Source organism: Lutjanus erythropterus, chromosome 20 (genome assembly GCF_056507025.1).
Source record: "Lutjanus erythropterus isolate fLutEry1 chromosome 20, fLutEry1.hap2, whole genome shotgun sequence".
Classification (NCBI taxonomy): domain Eukaryota; kingdom Metazoa; phylum Chordata; class Actinopteri; order Lutjaniformes; family Lutjanidae; genus Lutjanus; species Lutjanus erythropterus.
In genome coordinates, this window is record NC_139336.1 from 26,390,042 (window position 1) to 26,413,296 (window position 23,255).

General features: G+C 39.2%; 2 protein-coding genes across 2 annotated transcripts in view; both read left to right on the top strand.

Annotated features, from left to right (window-relative positions):
- The first annotated feature begins 880 nt into the window (after positions 1 to 880).
- Positions 881 to 8,634, top strand: psmd5 (proteasome 26S subunit, non-ATPase 5). The gene is made up of 10 exons (XM_084746581.1): positions 881 to 1,344; positions 2,417 to 2,561; positions 2,748 to 2,861; positions 2,948 to 3,076; positions 3,561 to 3,670; positions 4,287 to 4,429; positions 5,831 to 6,022; positions 6,964 to 7,073; positions 7,193 to 7,333; positions 8,191 to 8,634. Exons 1-10 carry the CDS (start codon positions 1,172 to 1,174, stop codon positions 8,446 to 8,448), a joined length of 1,515 nt encoding a protein of 504 aa, XP_084602707.1. The 5' UTR covers positions 881 to 1,171; the 3' UTR covers positions 8,449 to 8,634.
- Positions 8,635 to 15,446: 6,812 nt separating this feature from the next.
- Positions 15,447 to 23,255, top strand: part of kcnt1a (potassium sodium-activated channel subfamily T member 1a) — a 51,520-nt gene continuing 43,711 nt past the window's right edge. Inside the window, exons 1-2 of the mRNA XM_084745705.1 lie at positions 15,447 to 15,613; positions 20,042 to 20,206. Of these exons, the coding sequence (XP_084601831.1) occupies positions 15,447 to 15,613; positions 20,042 to 20,206 (332 nt within the window). The remainder of the gene's footprint in view (positions 15,614 to 20,041; positions 20,207 to 23,255) is intronic.

The window sequence follows — 23,255 nt, forward strand, 5'->3', positions numbered from 1 at the left end:
TAGAGAATCTAATGGACCGTACGTTTCGAGATCTAATTTATTATATTTAAATTATGACAAGTTAAATAGCCATTAAGTCCACAATAAAATGACATGTATCAGGCAATTCTCAGTGGACTACACAAAAAAGACTCACAGGCAAAACTGATTGGATGTCAGTATTATATGACTTCTCATTCAGTGAGCTGGCAAGAGGTTCAAAACTCATCTAAAAATATGAAGGAGAGGACCTTTCTGTTGGAACCAACGGAAAAAGAACCCAACAACAAACACATGAAAAGACTTATGGAGTGAAATGTTGAAATACCTTTTCATACAACAAGGAAGCACTGCCTTTTAAATAAAACATGACATATTTCTTCACATATGGTCAGTGTGTTTTTGTTCCTACTACACTACATGCATATTCCCAGTACATATTTGGATGTTAATGATTAATCATTAATCCATCAATCCCTGTTAACAATATAACCAAGTAAAATATATTACCATCTGACATGGTTTTGTTTGGCAGAACCATTTGGAACCATTAGGAAACTCAAAAAAAGAAAAAAAGAAAACAACTAAATAAATAAATAAATAAATATTAATCAATTGTTAGCTTTTTTTATTTGTTAAAGAAAATGCACCGAATTTGCAACCTTGGAGAGATGCGCATGTAATTTTGACTGAAGATTTGGACAAACAGCCCTTTGATTGAATGCTACTATTGATAATGTATTAAACATCAATGGTTAAAAAGTAGCTAACACTTGAGTAATATTTTAGTAATGTAGCAGTACTTGTATTTGAGTAGAGATATTCACTACTCTTTCCCCCACTGCCTAAAAAGCACTGGATGCACCTTAAGATTCTGCAGGCTGCTGCAGCATCAGCTGACGGCGGGACATATCGCGATGACATGCGAGAACTCCCGCGCGAGGAAACATGGCCGAATGCTAACAGCTAGCACGAGTGCACCGCTACTCTTTAATACTTTTTACATTGATGTGGCCCCGGGTTACACCACCTGTCGTTCACACACACCGCTGTCCGCCCGCCCTTCCTCTCACCGGTCTCTCTAGCTCTCCTGTCCGCTCTCAGGAGCTGAAATCCACCCAGTTACATGTGAAGAAGAAGAAGAAGAAGAAGGCGGACTCGTTTGACGTTAGTTTCCATAACATTGAAAGTCATGGCATCTTCCATTGACAGTTTACTGGAGGAAATCTCCGGTGTCGAAGACCCAATTGAAGAGCTGCAGAGTTTAAAAACAGCGTTATTATCGATACCTGTCAGCGCTTTGAGAGACTCAGTGAGCGGACAGCGGCTCAGTGTGATCTTTTCTCTGTTAAACTCTAATCAGAGGTGGGTTTGGCACATTGCATCTTGTACACAGTGTTGTGTGTAGACTGCTGAGTCAGTCAGCTGTTAGCATCTTTTGTAAGTCACCTAATCAGTAAGTTAGCTTGCTAACTGGCTACAATGCTAACAAGCGCTACAGTGCAGGTGTGTTCAATGACACATTCTTTGTTGCGTTGCTCTCATACAATAATGCTGCGTTCGAGACGACGTCGGAAATTGGAATTTCCAAGTAGAAATTGCCCACACCCGACCTCAAAGCTTTCTGGTTGCACTAAGGCAAAAGTAAACAAAAACATGTCTGACCCTAAAGCTAAATTTTAGCACTTGAACTATATGGGCGTTGCTTAATATCAAGTTCAGTGTGTTGGAATACAGAGCCAACCAATGAACACAAGTCGCTTTCCAAATACAAATTTTACTTTTTACAACAAATGAACAACAACTCTCTTTATTGATCAGTTGTTTATATAAACAGTTTTTAAACAGAAATGCCAACAATTCAGTGCTTCATAAATATACATGTTTTCTTTAGTCTTCTGTGATAGGAGGGAGAATGATTTGTGCTCTAGTGGTTAGAAAAGACAAGCAATTTGAGTGTCCATTTGGCTCTGAGCAATTTTGATCATATTTGTCATTATTATTAACAATTTATTGATTAATAGATTACTGCTAGTGGTGAAAGAACTTGTGTTCAGAACCTTTACTTAAGTAAAAGCACTAATACCACACTGAAAAATGAACAGCTATAACTGTTATACTATTATATAATACATATCATCAGATTATTATTAATAATACATTAATGTAAAAGCAGGATTTGCAAAGTAATTAGGAACTAAAGCTGTCAAATAAATGTAGTGGAGTAAAAAGTACAGTAGTTCCCTCTTAAATGTGGTGGATTATAAGTATCAAGTAGCATGAAAATAATATAGGCCTGCTCAAGTAAACAAATGTACTTATTTTCTACCATTAGAATTTGGTTATTAACAAATATGAAAATAATCTTTAGTTGCAGCTATAGAACAAATTTAGCAGGTTTAAATGTGATTATTACTAATGTGAGCTGTGTTCACAGGGAGCAGGTTGAGCTATGCGTGGACATTCTTGAACGCATCTTAATGGCCCTCAGTCCCGTCTTCCTGGCTCAGAACTACAGAGCGGAGCTGCAGGGGGGTCTGACCCATCCAAATGAAACAGTTAAGATACTGGCCTTGACACAGGTAGGCTGCTCACATACACACAGTATACACAAACGCCAATGAACAGAAGATTTTGGGGGGTTTAACTAATATTTAATTGTAATACCAATTTTTGTAGCATGGCATACTGTGAAACTAATATACCGCTGCAACCCTACATACAACTGCCTTTAAACCACTGAGCCTGTCAATGTTTTTCTCTGTCAGATTGGCAGAATAGTGGAGCACCCCGATGCCGCCACTGAAATCCTCAGCAACAACGACATTCTTCGAGCGGTGATTCACTGCATCGGTGAAGAGAAGATGGCTGTGGCAAAACAGGTGATGACTAAAGCACTGAAATGTCCTGCATGACATTTTTTTACTGGATTTACAGTGGGTGCAGTAACTGTTGTGTTTCTTCTTAGGCCATTCGGTCCTTGTCTAAACTGAGTCACTCCAAACCCGGGTTGGACAAATTGTTCCAGAGCGACCTGCTGAAAGATATGAAGGATGTGATGGCTACGAGTGACATTATCAGATACAGAATTTATGAGGTATGTTCAACTGTGTGTCAGTTTGGGTTGATTTGTGGCTGATGATGCATAAATGGCATTTTTTGTGTGATGTGCAGTTTGTGAAATAACATTTATTTGGCTGGAATTAGTGCAAAAGATGACTAATCATGACAAAAAATCAAGCCAGAACGTGGGCACTTAGATTAAGTTATATAAACTTTTAATTCATTACAGATGAGATTGAAATCATGCTCATGGAGGCAGTGGAATGACTGATGAGCTTTAAGTTTTTTTCTTTACATAATATATGCTGGAAAATTAGAAAACATCCCTCATTCCTGGCTAGCGGCAAGGTCGCCCGATGGAAAGACAGACTTGCAGATTCTCTTTATTGTTCCTGGCTTCAACAGTTTTTCCTCTGTGACATGAAAAATATGCACACGTTTGTAATGCATATCCATAAGCACACATAATACAGTCATCATATTGATTCCCTAATAAAGACTTTCCTTGCCTCTTGCAGCTGGTGGTGGAAATCTCATCTGTATCCCCCATTTCCCTCGGTTACTGTGCCAACAGCAGCTTAATTTCTCAGCTGCTTGGGGAACTGACAGGAGATGATGTACTGATCAGGTAATGAAATTAATCAGAACTGAGAAGTTGTGTGGAAACTTATAATGTAGTTACTGCAGATGAAGAGTTACTATATTTTAATGCAAGTTTGCTTGACTCTCTTTACTCCATTTTTTAAGGAATAGTTTGGATTCTACAAAATATGGTTGTATGGGGTATCTATCCACAGTCAGCGTATTATCTACAATTGTGGTCGGCATGCCCTGAGTGTGTAGAAGCAGAGAGGACTACTGGTGTAGGAAGTGGATGTGGACAGGGTCAGCAGCAAAACTTATGAGCCACCTTAAAGCCCAGTTTAAAAAATTTATATCAATACAAGCCACCAAATCCATTTTGCAAAACTGCAAATCCTGTGTTTTGCAAGGTAAAATGACTGTTTTGCCAAAAGAGTCTGGTAGCTTTGGAGAGATATTAATTTTTTAGGTTGCAAAAATACATTCCGCTACACAGCAGTTCATTGATTAGCTTCTTACACTGGTACTCCTCTCTGCAGCCCGATAATGGATCAGTACCTCATACAACCCCACATTAAAAAATCTAAAATATCCCTTTAAGGAGTGCATTTACTCTTCTGTCCTTCTGTATATTTGTATCTGTTGTTGCTTCTTTTCTCCAGAGCCACAGCCACTGAAATGGTGACCACTTTAGCCCACAGTCAGCATGGCCGGCAGTATTTGGCTCAGCAGGGTATAATGGACAAGATCTCCAACATGATCAGAGGAGCAGAGACTGACCCCTTCTCCTCCCTCTACCTTCCTGGTGAGTCTCTTTAGAAAGCTCCTTAAAATGCAGAAACACAGCCAGTTGAAAATAACCTCCTATAGCGCAAATGTCACATCAGCATCAACATGATTAAGGCTACAACTAATGGTTATTTTCGTTGTTGATTAATCTGTTGATTATTGTCTTGAGTAATCAGTGAGTAGAAAATGGTGAAAAAAGTTGATCGGTGTTTCCCAAAGTGCAAGGTGACAACCTCGAACCCAAAGATATTCAGTTTACTGCCATAAAGGAGTAAAGAAAAGAGAAAATATTTAATTCACAAATCAGAGAATTTTGACTTTTTTGTCTTAAAAAATTACTCAAGCCGATTAATCGTTGCAGCACTAAACATGATGTGTATGGTTGTGGCATAAGCACTGAGGTGGGTATGGTTGAACAAAGTACAGGTGACTGTGTTCAAGCAGACAGGTGTTGAGCAGAGGGATTAAAGTTGAGCAGTGAAGTTGTCTGGTGGCAGTAAATGTACAGTTTGGACATGAATAAACACTGCAGAAGTAATCCAGGAAGTTTTCATGTCTTGTCTCCCAGCTGTTGGGTTAAAGTGAAGGGGGAGTCTGTGAAGTTATAAACCAGAGCAGAGTGACCTGCTGTCTGGCTCAAGAGCGCAGTCTGCTCTGCCTAGGTCACAAAATGAACATAAACATATGTAATCAGTGCCTTTTTTGGGGGCATCAACCCCATGTTTAAGCGTGTATTGTTGAAAAAATAGACCTGAAGCTTAAATAAACACGTTTACGTTCGTGAGACGCAGCTGAGATGCACAGAGTTGGTGCAGACAGCTGCATAGATTAAAATAAGAATGTTTCTGTCATGTGAGACGTGCAAGTGAAAAACGCGTCTGGCTCGCTTGCGGTCGAGACAGGGGGTAATTCATGTTGCTACACTCGGCTTTAGTGACTGGTTCCTTTTTTGTCTGTATCCATTTAAGCACTCTGTTTAGAATCAATGAAGATTAATGTGTTTTTCCCGTTAAATTATAAGCAGATGTTTAGGACGAGGCTATTTTCTTCTATCATGGGAGCAGTCATTCCAGATTTATGCCTGATACGCTCAAACAAAAATCTCAAACAAGTAAATGCAGATTAATTTGAGAACAGGATGAACAGTCCTTTTGCACTTGTTTTATGTAACACCACTGCAGCCTGGAGGTCTGCATTAAAAAGACTGTTTGTTCTTTGTGGAGACGTACGGTTCTTACTTTAGTAGATATAACCAGCAGAAAGTGTGAGAGAGTGTTTGACCCTTTAAATTTGAGCTGTTTCTCCTCTGATCAACTTCATAACAAAAAGGGTTGACACTTTTAGATTTTTTTTTTATTTCAAGGTGGAGTATTCCTTTGTTTAATACAAAGTAATTACAGTAATATTACTCTTGTAGGTTTGGTGAAGTTCTTCGGAAACCTGGCCATCATGGACAGCCCACAGCAGGTGTGTGAAACCTACCCGGCCTTCCAGAACAAGGTGTTTGAGATGGCTCTGGACCCGGACCCTGCGATGATCGGCGTGGCTCTGGACACTTTGGGTTTACTCGGATCCACTGTGGAGGGGAAGCAGGTCCTTCAAAAAACAGGTTAGCTTGTTATATTTCTTGTTTTTCCTGAATTCTTTCAGGTTTTATTTGAGTCAACCACAATGAACTTTCATATTGTGGCAGCCTCTGTGGACAAAAGTTTCCTCCTGCATAACCACAAAATACAACATCAAAAATAAAATGAACTAAAGAAAAATCTCCTCCCATCTCTTTTTAACTGGCTAACGTACTACGCACTGTAACCTCTCCTGGGAAAATGTAAACATGGGCTCTTTCAGTCTTTCAGTCAATCATGCCGTGAATCAATTCTTCTGATTTCAAGGAGAATCTCACCCAGCAGCAGATATTAAATGGACAAATCACCCCAAACTCAAAAATACATATGTTTCCCACCTGTAGTGCTGCTTTTAGACTGATGTAGTGTGAGTTGCTGAATTTTATTGGCTGTAGAGATGTCTGCCCTCTATTGAATTTAATAGAACTGAACGGTGCTTGTGGTGCTCAAAGCAACAAAAATTTACCTTTGAAGAACTCAACAGCAATGTCTCTTTGCAGAAATCATGACCTGGTTGCTCAAGATATCTCAGAGACATTCTCGTGAGCAGTTTCACGTAGGAACTGCTTTCTTTATACCGTAGAAAGAAGGTGAGCACCACAAGCCGAGTGCCATCTAGTTCCTTTATATTCAAGAGAAGGCAGGCAGCTTCAGTGAAAAGATTTTAGGGGAGCTGCCCCTTTAAATAATAACTGTATAGAAATATCTGATCTTCTAGCTGATGGCTTTGTTTGCTTATGTAGGTCATATAAAGGCATCAGTATTAAATTGAGACTGTTTCATAAACAGTTTGAAACTCCTTGTAGTACGTTTAATAAAAGCCAGAGGTGCCAGCGGAGCACTGGCCCCTCTCAGAATGTTTATTTCTTGTAATTACAGCTGATGTCTTTTGATCTTTCTGGCTGATTTCTCTGTGTGTCTTCAGGGGAAAAGTTCAAGGCTGTGTTGTCAAGAATGAGTCAGCTTGCCAGCTCCGGAGCCACAGAGCTCAGAGTGCGCAGCTTGGACGCCATAGCACAACTTCTCACTCTACAGGTACGTGTGTGTGCAAACAAAAGGAATATTCATTACCTGAAGTCTTCTTTTTTACATCTTTATATGCCATCCTCATAAAAATGTGGATCAGTTTACGAATTTATAATGTTTCATTGCAGCCGGAGCAGCAGACGGAGGATCTCCTGGCCTTGACAGAGTCCTGGTTCCACCTTTTGTCTAACCAGCCCATGGACATGATTCGCAACATTAGCTCCCAGCCGTTCCCAGAGCTGCACTGTGGGGCTCTGAGGATATTCACTGTGAGTGCTTAGCTGTTTCTAGCCCCTTGTACACAGCCTGTTCCACCTCGCCATCTGTATTAATATTACAGAGACGGAGTGGGGCGTCATTTTTGTTTCGCCTCTGATCCACCAATGGAGGTAGTAACGGAGCTGAAACGATATTTGTTGTTTGTTCGTTGTGACTGTGTTCTTCAAATTACGTACTTATTCCATTTTAAGTCCATTTGAGTGGACATGCACAAAGCAGACACACACAGACAGACAGGAGGAGAGAAATCCCCCTGGGCTGGCTTTATGCTAGCTATGCTTGGTTCAGAATGAAAACACAAAAGGTGGTGTAGAGGTGAGCCTTTATTGCAGCAATATAGCGGTATGTCTGTGTTAAAAGGCCTTCTACCTACCATCGTTTTCTCTCTGTGTTACCGACCTTTTAATAACCTGTAAAAAACAGTAGAACTGTAGGCTAGATATTGGAAGATTTTGTCTTGTTTTTTGTGGTTGTAAAACCATAATGCCAGCCACACTGCTCCAGTCATATTTGTGGCTGCCCTCTGGCAAGCGCCTCCGCTTCATCATGGCCAAGACTGAGCTGCTGAGAAGGAGCGTCTTCTCTCAGGCCTCATGCACCATTAACACTTAAAAACCCACACAGCACACATCCTGCACCTATTTTGCACTCACTGTGCATCAAACTGTGCGCACTGCAAATGTGCACCCTGCATGCTTATTGTGAACATAAGTTTTTGTGTGACAGTTGTTGTAGTAGTTGCAGTATCATTTCACTGCTGTTGTACATGTACAAGTATGCACGTGACAGAAAAATCTCTTGAATCTCTTGTTATCTTCATCGTCTTATATCTCTGTGTGTTTTCCAGGCCGTCGCTGCTCAGCCGTGGGGTCAGAAGTTGATGATCAGCACGCCCGGTTTCATGGAGTTCGTTCTGGATCGTTCGACGGGTCAGACGAAGGAGGCCAAAGATGCCAAGTTTGAACTGGTGGGGTCACTGGTGTGTTCATCCACGGCGGCAGAGATACTGGGCAGCCAGAATTACATCCGCCTGAAGACGTACCTCAGAGAGGGACCGTACTACGTCTCGGCTGTGGCCTCAGTCAGCACAGAGGGAGCAGACTGAGTCGAACACACTCACACACACTTCATGGGTTTCTAATTAATGCTTAAGTGGTGGGTAAGTGCCTGGATAATCTCAACTGGGGGTTAACGACATATTAGACTCTGCTATAATAAACTCATTCTCTCATACATACATAAACAGAAAAAATCAGGACGTGGTTTTCACTAACTCAGTTGATTAAATCTTTCTTAGTTTTTCAACATAATTTGACAACAGTGCTTGTGAGTTTTCAACGGTAACAAATGCAACATTAACTTGTAAAATGGTGGTTTAAGTACTTTGAAAGTGTCATCTTAATTATTTGCTTTGCCTGAACGCTCAGCTGCTCTTCATTTAGGTAATCTACACTCATTAATATATTGAGAGGACATTAACATTAATCAACTGATTATCATCTTCAAGCACTTTTCTTAATCTGACTTCATGAGTAAATCTACTATTTTGCCCTCTAACTAAGGGGGAGTAATGAATGATTAAAGAATAGAGTTCTACCTTAAAATGTTTGGGAAAAAATGTTTCTCTTTCAGTTTATCTTTATAAAGATAAGACATGTTCTTTTGAGTTGACTTAGTATCAGTCAAGTAAGTCATTACAGCTCTTTACCAAATATAGTGGAGAGGTAAGTGTAACGTAAGAGGATAAAGGGACACAAACCCCACTAATATATATATTTTTATTTTTAGTTATTAATAGTGGTATATTAAAGGGACACACCGCTTTTTTTACACATCAGGTTTATTGAGTACGACTCGGCCTGTGAAAATTTTTTGTTTGAATTTTGAGACAAATTTTTTATTATTTCTTTTACAAATGGTGGAGAATGGAGTGGAGTTTGAAAGACTAGGGAAAGGAGAACAATGTTCTAATGAAAAATATCTATAGTTGCATTATGGGAAATGTAGGACCCAGTGTTTTAGGAGCCAGCCTCAGATTCTGCTGCTTTAATTTTTTCTTAGTCATTCAACTCTATATAAATGCAACCCTTAATCACTGGAAGGTGCTGTAAACGAATCTGGAGAAAGATAGTTTATTGTTCAGTCTCATTTTCAGGTCATCAAATATTTACGTTTTTTGAATAAGACTCAACAATCGATGTCTTACTGACCTGTGATTTGTCTTTTTCTAAAGTCTGAAACCTGAGTCAAGAGGAGGAGCCAAAGTCCAGCTGATTTACTTTATGCCTAAAAATTATTATAGAACTTTTTCCCAATGATGCCAAAAAAATAAAGATTTAACAGTTGGACCCCCCCGTAAAGTTATTGCAACACTCATAACAAGACAGCAGACTCCACAGGGGTGTTAACATGTTTACTTACTCTTAAGTCTTTACCAAGTCTTACCAGTTACTTAAGCAATAATTGAAGAGGCTCACGAGATTCCCTCAAGTGTTTACATCCATGCACTTATACAAACAAACCCACGTCATCATTTTCAGTATCTTTCAAATCAAACTGGACTCAGAAATGCAACATCACCTACCAGACCAAAACTCTCCAAATACTTCAGACATTGATTTAATTTATGTCAAAAATATTTTTGTTTACTAAATACAATGCTTTTTGTAATTAAAGAGGATGCAGTCTGACACTGGATGTGTTTGTTTACTTTACATTTTTTCTGCCAGGCTTAAAGCAAAAATACACAAATATGATTCTGCATTTCAAACAACTCATTTTTAAAACAGCTATTTAAATTTTTGTGGTGAAAATTACAGGTACAGTCAGAAATCTTTGTCCTGATGCCACTTAAACTGTAATCGCATACAACTATGTCAGATCATTTTATATCTTGTGACAATGATAAATTGAATCTAACTGGTTCATTGGAAGCTACAGTGTCCTGTGAGGACAAAAATATCTCAGGTTTGTTATATAGTTTTTGAATCCCCCATAGCCAGGGATGGTTAAACCACTCATACTTTTCATATTTTTAACTTTAATGGTTAAACTTCATTGCAGAATCATTTAAGTAGAAAAATCCTGTTTAGATGTTAATGCAACAAGTGAGGTGATTTTTTTTATTTGATCTATTTGTGTCTCATACTGCTGTGTATAAAGTTAGTGGTACAAAGATACAGTAGCTGTAGTTTCTCCACTAGATGGCGACATTTCAGCAGTAAAGGTGGTAATATCACACTATTAAATACTCCATTATAATTCAAATATTACACTCAAATTTCTACTTATGTAAATGTAAAGGAGTATTATCAATAAAATATACTTAGAGTGTCAAAAGTAAAACTATATTATAATGTATACATAATGCATTTAACATTTTCTGCCACTCATATCATTAGATAGACCTTATACAGTTAACTGGAGTTTACAGTGATTCAGAAACTTCAGCCGGAAATAAAACGAATCAAAACTAAATAAACTGAATTGGACTGAATGGATGGAAGGGTTTTGAGAAAGCTTTGCCGTTTGGTTTCTGTTTGACATTTTCCAAGTTGAGGTTTTCACACTGAGTTGTGGTGGAGGATTTCAGCTCGGGGCAGCGCAGCGCAGTGGCTTCCAGACACCAGATGGAGACAGTCATGGCACGAGGTCTGACTTCTGACTGAATATAGCTACAAATCTTATGTAAGCTTTGTACAAGCAAGAGAAAGCTTTTGTAAAACGCTTCATCCTCCCTGTCACATCACAGCAGCCATACACATGTTCACAGCTACAGTGTGGTGTTATTTACTGCAGAATATGCTTTTACATGTCGACCATTTTTACTGTGAATATCTACTGATAATCATGTTATTAACAATCACTTAATGGTCTTTTTTGATACTTGTAGTGATACTAAAATTATAGTTACACAGATTTTTGTCTGAATGGCAGCAGCACATACAAAATACAGTACCCCTGCTGTCATCAGTAATTAAAGGGACAATTCACCCCCCAAATCAAAAGTACATATTAGTGTCATTTATCCATCTAGAGAGTTTTGGTGTGAAATGCAGATTTCTGGAGATCTCAGCCGTAGAGATGGCTGCCTTCTCTCAAACATAATGGATCTAGACAGCATGGTGGTGCTGAAAGTGCAAAAAAATCCCTGAGCAAATGAACAAAAAACTCGAACAGCAACATATTAATTTGGTAGGCTAATGATCACCATGTTAGCTTAAAGTGTTAGCATGCAAACATTTGCTAACTAACACAAAGTATTACCGAGGCTGATGGGAATGTCAGTTTTGCTCACAGATGGAAAGTAAGTAAGCTGTATTTACTCAAATAATGTACTTAAATAGGCTAAAATTTTGATTTTCCATTTTCTTCTGCCTTATATTTATGTTCCAGCACAATTCAGAGGCAAATATTGTCCTCCGCTATATTTATTTGATGCATTTAGTTTGCAGATTTAGATTAATACCAACAAATAAATAAAATGTAACACATAATTATAGGTTAAGACAAGACTTTATTGATCCTCTGGGAACGTTCACAAGCTACTGAGGAGTATATAAAGTAATAAAGTAGTATTAAAACCTCTTCCAGCTGCCACATTAAAGTGATAGACAAATTTAATCACATAATATATGGAACATATACATAATACACACGTTTACTTTTGTAAGTTAAAGCATATTTTTATACTGAATGAATGTGACAGATCTACAGTATATGAACAATCAATATTATTCCTTAAATCTGCTGAGAAAACTCTAGTTTCCCTCACAGAGCATCTCCCCCAGTGGGTTATTCCCACAGATGTGACTTTTCTCGTCTCCAGCAGTTAAAAAGGCTTCCCGCTCTAGTCGGAGCGACTGAGTCAATCTTAAACATCCATCACAAGCTCAAAACTCTTAGACAACCTCGTGTCACCGTCACCTCAGTGAATCATATCACCTCTCCCACGTCTCCTCCATACTTGCTCCAGTTTGCGTCATCAAATAAACAAAGAAATAAATAATACAGAAAAACAGCCAGTCAGTCAATCTTTCACATTTTATTTTCATTTCTTCTTCTGGCAGCGTATTGGAAATAATTTGGCTTCTCTCTCCATTTTATGAAATTTTATACTTCACTACATTTCAGAGGGGAATATTGCACTTTCTGCTCCACTACATTTATTTGACAGCTACAGTTATTAGTTACTTTTCAGATTCAGATTTTACATTAAAATACCATTTGTTAAAGATTAAACTGGTGGCTGGTGTCTAGTTTGGCCCAATTGTTGCGTCTTGGATGTTTTTGATATTGTTAAGGGGACTTTGTACCTCAAAACTTTTAACATGGTTTCATTTAGATAATTATTTGAATCACAAATAGATCAAATTATCCAACGTTAAAAAAAATCAAACGGTTGTAACATATTGCTAGGAATTTGTGTAGCAGAATGTAATTTTTCATGTCAGCCTCTCAGATTATTTAGTGCAGGTCATCCTGTCCAGAAAAATAACCACATGTTGTTATATAGGTTGTTTTGGAAATGGTCATATATGTTATACTGAGAACGGTCATTTCTTTTGGGAACAGTAATTTATGTTGTTTGGGAAGGTTCATATACAATATGTCTTTGTGGAAATGTTCATATATCTTCTTTTTGAAACAGACATATATGTCATTTTGGGATCCAGACATTGGCAAACAACCTATTCTGTTGTTTAGGAATGAGGACGTGTTGATTTTGTGACCCTTTGAAGGAGCCCAAACCCTATGCTGGGAACCAGTTAACTAAACTACTGTACAACATAGTTTAAACTGGCTCATCTGAGCACTACTTGCTGATTGATTTACCACTATTAATAATCTAATAATGCAAAATATAATAATATATAATTCACAGATTAAGTATTTGGTGCAGGTAGTTTCACATTCAGTTTACATGAGATTCTTCCTTGTGCGTTTCTAATATTTACCAATCTCAGGCTGTGTTGCTATCTTCCTTTTTAGTGTTACACTGAAATATGATGATGTTAATATGATACTGTAAGCATTAGCTGTTATCCCAGGAGAGGCCTGTTAATCCCAGTGATGCTGCCGGGCCCCTCGTGCCTCCCCCTGCTGTCTGTGGGGGAGTACGAGACTCCTCCAGGGTTTCCTCAGTGTGAGAGGTGGGATGATCGGCTCAGCACACCTGAGAAACGCTGACAGACAGCGGGCACACACACACGGTGGAAGTAAATGTGTGATTTTCAGGTTTTACTGAGGTGATGAATCATCCCATCATCATCGAGCTATTTTCCTTCTTGTCATGCTGCTGTCCTGATAGACACACATCACGCCACCGTGACGTCTGGGATTAATGCGAGGTTGGTAGATATGAAGACATTCCTGAAAAACTTCAAGAATCCTGATGTGTTTTTGTTTTGGGAAGATGTATAAAGATAATACAGTTGTCATAATGAGTGATTTCCCCTCTAGACTTTACAAATAGTTTCATTTAAAGGAGTTGTTGTGATCCAAAGAGGTAAAATTATCCAGTATTTTACAAAAACAGCAAAGATCAGAGAGATGCCAAAAAATATAAAAACAAAAATTTGCATGGTTGGATTTATTTTTTTCCCTCTTTTATACCTCATTATCATTTCACAGCTCCTCAGATCTATCTTGTGATCCTGTGGAGGGATACTGGACGACCTGATGCTCCACTTCAAACTGCGACAACTGTCAAATACTGTTTGCGTGTGTTTTAGCACAGAATGATTACTTTAACTTTTGATACTTTAAACACATTTTTCTGATTGCACTAAGTAGGATTTTGAATGCAGGACTTGTACATGTAAAGGAGTGTTTTTATGTTTTTGTATTATTACTTTTACTAAAACACAGGTCAGTGACATTTCTGGATGTCGTTGATATAAGACTCTTTACTTTGTAGATGCAGCGACACACTGTGTTTACTGACATCACTGTTCCCGAGCCCATGTGGATTTTAAATTCGGTGTCACCTGAGGTCAAAGGTCACAGGCATCGAATGTCAGAATCTTTTAATGATATTATAAATTGTAGATGGTGAAATCCCTTAAAAAGTGGTGAACCTCGCCCGTCCATGCTTGAGCCTTTAAATGCCCTTTAATACCCAATCATAATACAGTCACCTGTTACCAGTTGACCTGTTTACCTGTTGAATATTCTACATAGGTGTTTTTCCCAGTCTCTCGCTCCTGTACCAGTATTTTTGAAACGTGTTGCAAGTCCAGAATGAGCGTATATTTGCAAAGAACACAAAGAAACAATAAAGTTAAATAGTTTGAACATTAAATATATTGTCCATGTCCTGTATTCAGCTGAATATAGGTTGAAAAGTTTTTGTAGATCCTTGCATTCTGTTTCTATTAACATTTTACACAGTGTCCCACCTTTTTATATTTGGGGTTTGTATGTATGGTGTAAAATAATAATAATTTCACTTTATGTCACAACGGTAATTCAGGTCTGTGGTGTTTTGTGTTTATTCATCGTATGTTTGCGTATTAAGCTGAAAATAGTTAATTTTTTCTTGTGCAAAGTCCCATTTGACCATATATTTTTATATTCTGGGGGAGTGAAGAGACCCGGAGCCTCCAGCAGATGGCGCTAATCTCTCTCTTGTCACCAAGAGTTGGGTGATAATTCAACAGTTATGTCATTAGGTGTATCGCTACCTCAGCCAGGAGAGCTGTCATGTTCACTGCTGCAGACCTGTCCTCTGCAGCTCCCACAGTATTTCCCCTCACACCTAGTCGGCCTGCTTTTTTTTTTTATTTTGAAATTTATTTTTGAAATGATTTGAGTGGCATCTTTCAGTTTTGTCTCTTTAAAGAGTTCATCAGCCAGTTGTCACTTTGCTCGCAGCTTCTTATTTGCGTAGGCTGACCGAAACTCCTCATACCTCCAAGATGCACCTGAATAGGTGAGCTGAGGCATCCATCCATCCATCCATCCATCCCTCCATCCATCCATCCATCCAGGCGCACACACACAGACACACACACACACAGGGAGACAGATACCACCCGGGCTCGTCAAAGAGCGCGTCTTTCTCTCCGGGTGTCCACTCCTCTTTGGGCAGATCACCCTCCGATGCAATTAACCCAGGAAGACGACTTTGTGAAGGGGGACTCAACGCCGACCACCGCAGCTCTCCAGTCCGACGGCAGCGCCGGATCTCCGGCCAAAATGTGCAGTGAATGTTACGTGAATCAGACGTTTGTGAACGATGACGGGACCGTGAACGACCACAAGCCTCGGTAAGAAACCCAACAACAGTAGGGACGAGTAAGGAGGAAAACTTCAGGAGCAGATTAGTGATCAATAAGTTGATTATTGAACTTATTATATTCACAGTCACAGACTCTGAAGATGAGGGATTTGTGTAAATAAAAACTGTGAAAAGTGCCAAATATCTTGATATTTGAATATTTTATAGGCCTGGAACTAACTTATTTTCATTATCGATTAATCTGTCGATCATTTTCTTGATTAACTGATTAATTGTTTGGTCCAGAAAATTGTGAAAAATGTTGATCACTCTCTTGTTAAGTCCGCAATCCAAAGATATTTAGTTCACTTGCGTAGAGGACCAAAGAAAATATTCACATCTGAGGCACTGAAATCAGAGATTTTTGTCATTTTTTCTACACAAAATTTATTGATTTTGAAAATTGAAATGAATTGGCAATTGTTGACAGCTGGATAATTAATTGTTGCAGCTTTACTGTGTTGTTCTCAGTTGTGTTGCTGTGTTAATATGCTGATTTTACTGTGTATCAGTGTTTTTCCAGAGCTTCATCCATACACTGTCTACCTGTCAGTGTCACCAGTGTTGTGTGTTCAGCTGTTCATTGGTTTGCTCTGTGTGTGTGTGTGTGTGTGTGTGTGTGTGTGTGTGTGTGTGTGTGTGTCTCAGCTTTCACTATAACCGCCTGGATACTGTAAACATGTTTGCATTACGAGAAATAATGGTACCACTGTACTGTAAGACTACTGGGTTATTAATTAGATAGTAAACACTTTCTAAATCATTAATAAGCTGTTACAAAATATTGGATAAAAGGGAAACAGTGACCTGTTGCTTGACAAATAGTGAACCCACATTTATCTGTACTGTTAAGCAGTAAGTGATGGGGATGTGGGGAGTTGAGGGAGGATGCAATCTCTCTTGTCAGCAAAATGACCAAAATGCACCACCACCCTCTTAACCTGCCAGCCTCCCTCTCCATCAGCTGGTAGCAGAGAGAGTGCAGAGGCAGAGCTGTTTAGATGAATACGTTCCTGTAGTCTGCCTGACTCACTGATTGTTTGTCTGACTAAGGTTTTTGCGAGTGAGAATCTGTGGCCCTGACCATGGCTCTGAATTATCAGTTGTCTAACTGTGCTGCTTTATGATGGTAGCAGATGAATTTGTAACTGGGCTTTTTTTCTCTCAGTCATCAGATTTTTTACATTATTTTTTGTGCTTCTTGCCTTTATTTGGTAGGGACTATGAAGGTATGAAGGTTAATTTAACGTTTTGGGGAGATAAATACATTGTTTTGTATAGTTGTTAGAACATTAAGTTTGTGTTGAACAAAAAATTGGCATGGTTGCAAAGTGGAAAGCTGTATGGAAGGTTCCAGGAATACTATGTGTTAGCTGGGAAGTGCAGTGAGTACCGAGGCCTAACAGTTGAAATAAATGTAGGTTCACAAACTGCAACAGGTCAGTGTTGCCCTTTTCACATCTACTGTGTTGTAACAGCTTATCAATGATTTATTAAGTGATTACAACCAAATTAATAACCTAATTATAAACCATAAGAGTAGTCTTAATGTAAAGTGCCAGAAGTTAAAAACACTGCATGTTGTGATAAAAATGTGCATTTCAAGCCCCAAAGGAGACGCGCTGGTGTGCTCAACAAATCAGACCGTAAAACTTCTCACTCATCACATTTGGCTTCGTGGTGCTCTTTGCCATTGGCTGTGTTTGGTGAAGTTAGATGGATGGATTTCACCAAAACCCCCGGGAAATATATCCTTCATCTATTATTCAATAAGTTTGAAAAGCTTGATGGAGGAATATAACAAACGGAGAGACAAGGAACAGGCGGAGAGATGGAGGAAAAGAGAGGTTCAAGGCTCTTTTTTATACTCTGCTGCATGCCTTGCCTCTCTGCAGATTGTGTAACTTCAGCTGCTTATTTCAGTGATCTTTCTGGAAGAGACTGAAAAACAGCATTAGTCTTCTGTCAAGAGGATTTCACACCAAACCTCTTACACTTTATTTGAGTCATGAAATGCATCTTTTACATCTTCCAGCGATGAGTAATATTTAATGGAAGGATGTTGTTTTAACCAGGGAGTTAATGTGCGAAAAACTCCCAGGAAGAGAAGCGCTCAAAAACACACAACCATGCAGTGTAAAGTATTAACAACCAATCCATTCACTTAACGCTGGGGTTTCTAATCCATCTCATTCTTTCAAGTGACCGACATCAGTTCATCACCTTCTTATCCTGGTTCAAAGGTAACATCCCATTGCACTGTACTCCTCCTTTTGCATGTTACTCAGACTCTCAGGCTGTGATAGAATAAGAGAAAAGAAGTGACTCAACATCTGCAGACATTAATGTAACAGTACAAATCATGCAGCTAACGAGATATTCCTTTACCACTGTTTTTTTTTTTTTTTTGCGTGTGTGTGTCGATACCAAGACTAATCTGAGTTATTATTAGGTTTAATGATGTGTGCCTCAAGATAAGTCGTGGCGTGAGCTGAAACCAGTGGTGGAAGAAGTCTCAGATCCTTTACTTCAATAAATGTATCCATACAACATTATAAAAAAATCACTATTACAAGTTAAATTCATGCTTGTGTGGATACACAGCAGCAGTAGAAGTACTCGCTCTGCAAAAATAACGTCCTCTGTGACTAATGAATTATGATATATGACATTATTATTACTCATGCATCATTGTGTAAGCAGCATTTTACTGAGAGGAACAAGTAAAGTTCCGCTGCACAAATTAGCACAGATATTTCTCTAATCTTTATTTTGAGCGCCACAAATTTGACATCTGAAATATTATGAGGGGCCTCAACTACATCTTAAAGGTCCGGTGTGAAAGATTTAAAGGGATATGTTGGCAGAATAATAATGCAAAAATGATCCAGTTTATAATGAGCCCTTTATATCTACAGAGGGTACAGCTCTTCCTCTGCCACGTTTCATAACAGACAACCCGAATACTGGCTCTAGATCAGAGTTACAGTGGTTTTGTGTTTTCCGTTCTTCTTTGAATTTTTGTTTTCAGTTCGGATTCATTTCAGTTAGTTTCCATAATGGGTTTGCTCCATTTAGTTCAGTCTTTGGGCTTTAAAAATGTTAAAGGGATAGTTCACCCAAAACTGAAACTTCAGTTGTTATCTACTCACCCTCATGCTGATTGAAGGTCGGGTTTGTTTTGTTAGTCTGCAAAACACTGCTGGAGTTTAACAGGAAAGCGGTGTCGCAGAATCTCACAAACAATGTAAGTGAATGGAGACCAGTTTTCAAATGTAAAAAACACCTGGAAAAAAACAGAAATACCTTCATGCTGCTCATCTGGGATAATTAATTTCACCTAAACTCCCATCAAACGTGGTAAAAACATGGTGTAAATTATATGTTTTTAGTCAGCTCAGCATGTTGGGGCTTTAGGAGACTTGGATTACACCAGATGAGCAGTACGGAGGCATTTTATATTCACCATTCACTTCCATTGTTTTGGAGATTCTGCAATGTTATTTGTCTGTCAAACTCCAGCAGTGTTTTCTGGACTAAAGAACCAAACCTGACCTTCAGTTGTTTGTTATTGTTGTTTTGACACACCTAGTTTTAGTGTTTAATTTAGTTTTAGTTAACTACAACAACCTAAAATTTAAAATACTTTCACTGAGACTCAAAATGTGAGGGATTTAGTGGTATGGTGGTTCAACATGGCAGACCTCTGTAGATTTCCATAAATCTGCACAGTGCTGCACTTGAATTAATGTACTTAGTTACTTTCCACCGCTGGTTGAAACCAAAATAAATGGTAGACTCTGAGTCTACTTTAAACCCTGTTTTTGTGGCACCTTCAGCAGATTTATTACAAGAAACAAAAATATCAGAGAAATACTGCGCATTGTTACCCCAAAAAACAAATGTTATGATTCTGCTAATAAAGTTATGCATAAATTAAAGTTAGAAACTGTTCACTCTATCATCTAACTGTACTTTAGTTTATCTAACCTTCACAAGAGTGCATGCAAACTTCTGCTTCTGCTCATTATGCTTAAATGTCACAGATTTATGCTTAAAGTCATTGTAGCGGCATTTTAGGTCTGCGCTCGCAGGGTAGTGAAGCAGTTAGTGTGCATGATGCTTTAGATGAGCATAAGTTGGCTGGTTTTGCTTTTTCTTTTCTGTAGTATGACTTCATTTCATATTACAAAACAAGTACAAACAGTTAAAAAAGTCTAACCACTAAAGTTTAGAGGGGAGGATTTGGACTTTTTTGCATTCCTGTATCAGTCCACCACCTGCACTTTTCCATCCCATGTTTCCTTTCCTTCCTCCCTCTCCTCTCCTGCTCCTTGTTCCTTTTCAACATCGCCTTTCCTTCCAGCTTCTTTCATTTCCCTGCTGCTCGTTCACCGTTCTCCTCTCCCTCCTCCAGCTCCTCTTCAGCGCGACTCCAGACCAACGTCAACAGAAGCGGGGTTATCTTAGACATCTCCACGCTTAAGATGGAGCAGCAGGAGAGCGAGGTGCCCCCGCTGCCGCCCCGCTTCCGCTTCAGAGACCTGCTTCTCGGGGACCAGGGCTTCCAGAATGATGACAGGTAGGCAGCAGCGTGGACGGAAGATAACAGAGGAAACAGAAAATAGTTTGAGCAGTGCTGTTTAAAATGAAGATTGTTTGATTTAATACTTTAAAGCTGAGATGATTAGTATATAAATCTTTTGTCAGATACCCCACAGCCCTGTCAGCACTTCCTTAACTTCACCATTATTTATCCATCTAAACATTACTTTTAGCAAACTTTTTCAACTCTACATCCATTATTTTAGCTGTCTCACCATTTATTCATTACTTTCTGCGAGGGGTTCTCAAGGTTTTAATTATTGATTGCCAATTTAGGGAGCCAGCAAATGATTGAGTGCTGCACAGGAAAACCCATGAAAGTGTCCTAGGATTTGTTTGGTCTAAACATTCAATTTATTAAACACTGAATTCACTTGTTTGCATATGAGGCAGATCATTTAATCTGTCCCCAGACGTCCGACAAAGAGAAAGTTGATCCATCTTTTTCTGAAACCTCCTTTTCTCAGCTATACACTGTTGGCTTTTCCATCTGACTTCCACATTAAACTGCCAGTTTGTCCACTGAAATACAGCATTAGCATTGATGACAGAACTAATTTCTGTGACACACTGTGTTGCTATGCAACTAGTAGCTTTCTGCAAGTCGTCATTCCTGAACTGACAGATGCTTGTTAGGGAGGGCGCGCAGTTTGGTGCAGTAGCCGAGTAGTCAGGTGTCTTGAATGTGGGCTATTGAAAGTGACAGTTTTGAAATGGAATGATTCAAATAAAATGCATTAACTTTATGTCATGTTTGGTGGCTGCACAAAATGTACAGAGGGCTGCCACTGGCCTGTGGGCTACACTTTGAGAAGCCCCGATTTTTGCTATTTCAGCCATTTACACTTTTGCACAACTATTATTTTAAGCTAGCTATTTCATAGTTTATACTTATTCTTAACTAACGTAGCGACACCTGCAGCTGGTCCACGCAGTCAACTCCAGCTGCACCGCAATCACATGTAAGACACCTCACACTCTGTAGTACATAACAAACGCACCCTTTCAATCTGGCGGTCTGTTTAAACCGCTCAAACCTCCCATCTCTCCCTCTGCCTGTCAGTACCATTGCTGCCCTGCAACAGTCTGTTCATTCAGCCCCACCACCACCCCAGCATCCACCTGCAGGCTCCGACAGGGGGTCCAAGATGTGTCCTCATCACTCCTCAATATTTCTATGTAAACATAATCTGCGAGGAGTGATGAGGTCAGAGCCGAGACGCCAAACTCAAAATACGTTCTGCTGCTGCTTTGACATCTATAGACCAAAACAATTAATCGAGGCAAAGAATCAGCAGACTAATTAATAATAAAAATGACTGTCTCAGTAGTCTTTTTGTCCATCAGAATCGTCCTGCTTCATTTCAGTTTGCAGCTGCTACTCCTCTTTTGATTCAATTTGTCTGCATTTCCCACATGTAATCATGATTTTTCCGCCTAGTGAAAAATCACTCTTATTTTGACCAGCGTTGCAGATTATTTGACCTCATTACAGCCGTGTTAATCATCTCATGTTGCTTTCACCTGTAAGTGCTGATTGCCAGGCCTCTTTTCTGCGGCTGACAAATAACGCTAAGTGGCCCACTTGACCACCCGTTGTGGCAGTGTTTGCAGTTGTTTTGAAGTTTGTTTTAGTTGTTGTGCATGAAGTGTTTACCTCATGCAGTCTTAGAACATAACAACGTACACGAGTACAGTTTGAAGGGTTCTTTAACCCTGCCGGTGTGAGTGGTGTTTGGATTTTGGGTGCTGTCCATGGTGCTGAAAGAGAAAACGTTTCTGAATCGGGCTTTAGGTTTGTGTGTGCCTGTGTGTTTGATAGATTCTCCCCAGAATCTATTTGAAACTTGAAAAAAGTTTGACTTGAAACATGTTTTTTAGCACTGTGACCTAATTCACAATAAGAATTCAAAATGAGACCTCACCATCAGTTCCTCTGTTATGTATCTCCTCTTCTACCTTCAGTTCTGTGCTCTGCTCCTGCAGCGTGATAGACACAATCAGAAGCACTCTTCTGTCTGTTTTTCTGGGATCTGCTTCATTTGTTTTTGTCCTGAGACTGAAAACAGTGGAGAGCTTCTGCCTCTAAAGTCTGACACAAAGAGTCAAAAATAACTTGGAGACACGTTCCTCTTTTTTTTTTTTTTAAATTATTGCAGTTGTTTTGAAGAGCGCTGAATTCAACAATCCAGAGCACTTTGTTACACGCTCATATTTGAGTTTCCTAAAGATATTTGTCCAGCATGTAATCTGAGGTTTCTGCCAGATGGACGTCAGGAGAGCGATGCTGAAATATAATTTTAGATGTGATTACAGCAGCAGCGTTCCTTTGAGACCGCAGCGCTGTTTGTAATATTTGACAGATCTATTTGACGAGGAAAAACGGCGAGCTCTGCCAATGCTTTCAGTCAGATGCAACCTTTCCCCAGCTGTCCTTGCAACAACCACTTTCTTCTCCTCGATGAAGCTGTCTACATTTTCCGCTCCTATTTAGACAGTTATTATCATTTGTCTGTCCGTACTCCAAATGAACCCGTCCTCTGTCCCTGGTAGATAGTGTTGTTGGAGGTGAGTGATGCTGCGGGTGAGGTTTCTCAGTGGTCAGCCTGCAGGCTTGTGTTTCTGAGAACTCCCAAATGTCACTGGTCACATCTGCCCAGGGATCATCCATCACTCAAAAGGTTGCCTTCCCAAAGGCAGGCATGTGTAAGAGGAAATACACAAACGCATGCACACAATATTGTCAAACATTCAGTGTGTTGCTCTCAGGCCCAGTCCTTCTTTATCCTTTTATCTGTTCTTCTGCCTTCTGTCTGTAGTTCTTGTTTTATTTTTTCAATTTGCAGTGTTTTAAGTGTCATCATAATTTATTCCCACTTAAGTGACATTTTTCTGAGCTGAACTTGAGTTGAAGTAAAAGATCTAAAACTTTTTCTGTGCAAACAAAAGGTTTTTTTTCACTCAAATTTAGTGTGGGTGGGTGGGTTTGGCGCAGAGATGCTGATCAAACAGCACTATTGCATAGT

Excerpts from the sequence above, each read along its gene's own strand:
- psmd5 (XM_084746581.1), top strand. The coding sequence starts at position 1,172 with ATGGCATCTTCCATTGACAGTTTACTGGAGGAAATCTCCGGTGTCGAA. Across the intron at positions 3,077-3,560 it reads TCAGATACAGAATTTATGAG|CTGGTGGTGGAAATCTCATC; the intron begins GTATGTTCAACT and ends TGCCTCTTGCAG. Across the intron at positions 7,334-8,190 it reads GGGCTCTGAGGATATTCACT|GCCGTCGCTGCTCAGCCGTG; the intron begins GTGAGTGCTTAG and ends TGTGTTTTCCAG.